At 31.2% G+C, this 3,705-nt stretch overlaps 1 protein-coding gene across 1 annotated transcript in view; it reads right to left on the reverse strand.

Annotated features, from left to right (window-relative positions):
- Positions 1-2,503: 2,503 nt before the first annotated feature.
- Positions 2,504-3,705, reverse strand: part of LOC119575584 (mitochondrial intermediate peptidase-like) — a 9,795-nt gene continuing 8,593 nt past the window's right edge. Inside the window, 1 exon segment of the mRNA XM_037923235.1 lies at positions 2,504-3,705. This exon segment is cut by the window's right edge and continues 7 nt beyond it. Coding sequence (XP_037779163.1) covers positions 3,538-3,705 — 168 coding nt within the window. The 3' untranslated portion in view covers positions 2,504-3,537.

The following is a 3,705-nucleotide window of genomic DNA, read 5'->3' on the forward strand; positions in this document are numbered from 1 at the left end:
TTGTTAAAAATGAGAATTATGATAACAGGAATATAATGACCAATATTAATGAGGTTATTAATGATTCTGATAACAGATAATTAGATAATTACATTCAACAATGATTATAATAATAATAATAGTAATAACTATGAGCTGATGTGCCTTGAGAATACTTCTGCATGGGCACAGTCATGAAAATACACTTTAAAAAGCTCTGCCTTTGAACAGTTTGAGAATCTGCAGGATGCATTTTGTTAATGTGCCTTCTTAAACTGCTGTACAAGCAAGAACTCTGTTGGATGTAAAAGGAGGTATTTACAGCCAAGAGGAAATGAGCTTCGGTAATCCACAGGCCCTGTTGTGTTTTATTTTATGCATATTGTTTGTCTGGAAGTGATTAATAGGGCTTCAAGGCATGACAAGGGAATCATTCTTAAATATGTGTAGTTTTTATCATATTTCAACTAATTGCATTTAGTATTATTTTTGTATTATATTCAGCATTATCCTATTTTTGTATTATATTGAATATGTACTTTCTCATAGATTTTTAAATTTGATTTTAACATGTATATATTTTGCTTAATTAAAATTCTGTGCTATTCCTAAGTAAATCTCTCACCCAATGTGCCAATATTTTCACTTGTAAATATTATTAAAAGTGCAAATTGCATGTAAAACTTTGCTGGTTTTCACTAGTATGGTAAGCATATATATTTTTTTTAATGTAGGATTTCTTGTTTGTCCTCGTGTATTTGAATATAGAAGTTAATGATGGTAATTAATACAACTTTTAATACTCCATTGCTCTTTGTTTTCGCAGTTGTAGATAACAAGGGTGTTAATGCTGCCTTTCTAAAATGCAGCTCTGAGTCTTTCAAGTTTTAAATCTAATAGATTAATGTTGTTGTGCAATATTTCCTTCATTTATAAATGCCAGAAGAACATTGCTTGTTTCTCTTTCCTTCTAGTTAATGCAGTTTTTTTAATGAGTCATTAACATGGGGGGGGGATTTTTCTGGAGGAAGTTAATATACGTAAAATATTTTGGGTGTGTGTGGCATATTGAGATGCCTTAAATGATAATTATTTATTGATTAAATAATAATTTTTAGATAGCACATACACATACATTAACAAGTGTGAATTCATGCACAGGCAGACACTCATTCTCACTCACACAGACATGGGGGGGAGAGGGAGAGGGAGAGGGAGAGGGAGAGGGAAGGGGGAGAGGGAAGGGGGAGGGGAAGAGAGAGAGAGAGAGAGAGAGGAGAGAAGAGAGAGAGAGAAAGAGAGAGAGAGAGGGGGGAGCATTGCGAAGGAGGGAGAGGGAGAGGGAGAGGGAGAGAGGGAGGAGGAGGGAGGAGAGAGAGAGAGGAGAGAGAGAGAGAGAGAGAGAGAGAGAGAGAGAGAGAGAGGGGGGGAAAGGAGGGAGGGAGGGAGAGGGGGAGGGAGAAAGAAAGAGAGAGAGAAAGAGGCACACACTGTATACATACCTATAAGCCTTTGAGTTAGATATATAATAATATATTAGAAATGAAAAGCAGATATTCCAAATATATGCTTTAATAGTCTGAATTCTAACGTTATGTGTCAAGGTACATAAACCAGTAAAGATTGCCATTAGTAGACAAATACATTACTATCTATCAAAACATATTACACAAAATGTGATAAAGCAACAGTTATAAAAATAACAGACAAAGCAGAAACACTAACAGCTGAAGTGAAAAATGATAATTATTATAATTATAATAATGATGATAATGATAATGGTGATATAATTAATGATTCAGAGTAACCATTATGTTCAGCAAAGTATATGAAACAATAAAAATAAAAGTAAATAATAGTTCTTCTTTCTTTATAAAAAGGGAAAAAGCCTTAAGAACATTTAAAGAGTTCTGTTAAAGTTCACTGATATATTTTTAAGCTGATGTACTTGACAGAATAGGAATTATAATAATTTGATAACTAACTGATGCAGATTACCTCATAGGAGATAAGTTAATACCCATATTTATTTGTTAATCTGTGTGATTTACCTGAAAGTGTCCGTAGTATAGATTTCTCTTTGCAGTTTAACTTTTGATATATTTATTTATAAGCAGCAGTATAATAATAAGGGACCCTTATATTCTGCTAGAAGTTTACTTACCTGCTTTTAAAAATAAGATTATGATGGTGATAATAATAATAATGATAATAATAATAATGATGATGATGATGATGTTGATAATAATAATAATATTGATCATAATGGTAATAATTATGATAATGATGATAATAATAGTGATAATTATAATAATAATAATAATAATAATAATAATAATAATAATAAGTGATAAAGATAACAATAAAAATAATAATTAATAATAATTATAAAAATAACAATGATTATGATAATGATAACAATAGTAATAATAATAATAATAATAATAATAATAATAATAACAAAACAATAACAATAACAATAACAACAACAACAACAATTACAATAATGACATTGGTAGTAATACTAATGTGAACAATTCTCCTACACCTACTAATAACGATGTTCTATGATGAGGGTCTAACGAACCTCAAGTCACAACCTAATAATATAAGACCCCTAAAGAAAGCACATATTTTTGGTGACTGAAACTACATGCAACTTGATTCAGTAAAAGAAAAACTTTTTTTTTTGAGAAATATATATTTTATATACACAATATAACAAATGTACCAAATCACAATACCATTATCAATAATAATAATTGAACAGGTATATATAAGCACCATTTTTACAAAGAATATAAAACCTAACAATGTTCTGTAATATCTTTTAGTTTTATATTTCATATTTATATCTATCATTTACAACCAGGAACACCATTTATCATGTTGCTTATGATGACATAGTTATTGCAAATTTTTACTATTATGAGAAAAAAGAAAAAAAAAAAAAAAAAAAAAGAAAGAAAGAAAGAAAGAAAAAAAAAAAACACTACCAAACTGCATTTTCATCATGTTCGAAACTGAATTTCAAATTTCATAGCAATACCGTCAACCTGTCTGGTTACGTCTGAATAATCTCACAAACATATCCCTGAGAAAATTAATTGAGATAATTCACATTTCCATTAACAAATGCCAACAACAAAATGCCTAATCCCACACATATTCATAGGATAGACAGTTACAAAGGGAAAGCAATGGAAAGAGTGACAAAGTAAGGGAGTTTCCATCAGTTTAGTTTGCAGTTTAAAACTCTATAGATGCTTGAAAAAAATTTCCTATAATGCTTTATTTTCATCCTAAAAATACAGCACCTGATGCAATAAAAACATATACATAACATCATAACATTATCTGTATTTTTTTTGTACATATTGACAGACAACTAAAATCTCTTACTAGTGTCTTCATTTGCAGTGAGAAAGTAGTCTCTCAAAATACTCTCACAGTCCAGTAATATCCAAATATTATACCCTCTTTCAAGATACCTCAATATTCAATATCAAAATGCCTGGGCCCTCATTTGCAATACCCCATAAATCCAAAGAACCCATCCTACTTTGCAGTGATTATCTCCACCCTCTCTTTCTTTGACTCCAAATCTGTCCTGAGGGCCTCCACCATGCTCTCTGCTGTCACCTCTCGGCCGAGGAACTCTCCCACCATAGCTCGGGGGGGTTTCCCTCCTCCATGAGCTAGCACTTCCCGGCGATATTTCTCGCC

The sequence above is a fragment of the Penaeus monodon genome, chromosome 1 (genome assembly GCF_015228065.2).
Source record: "Penaeus monodon isolate SGIC_2016 chromosome 1, NSTDA_Pmon_1, whole genome shotgun sequence".
NCBI classification, from domain to species: Eukaryota; Metazoa; Arthropoda; class Malacostraca; order Decapoda; family Penaeidae; genus Penaeus; species Penaeus monodon.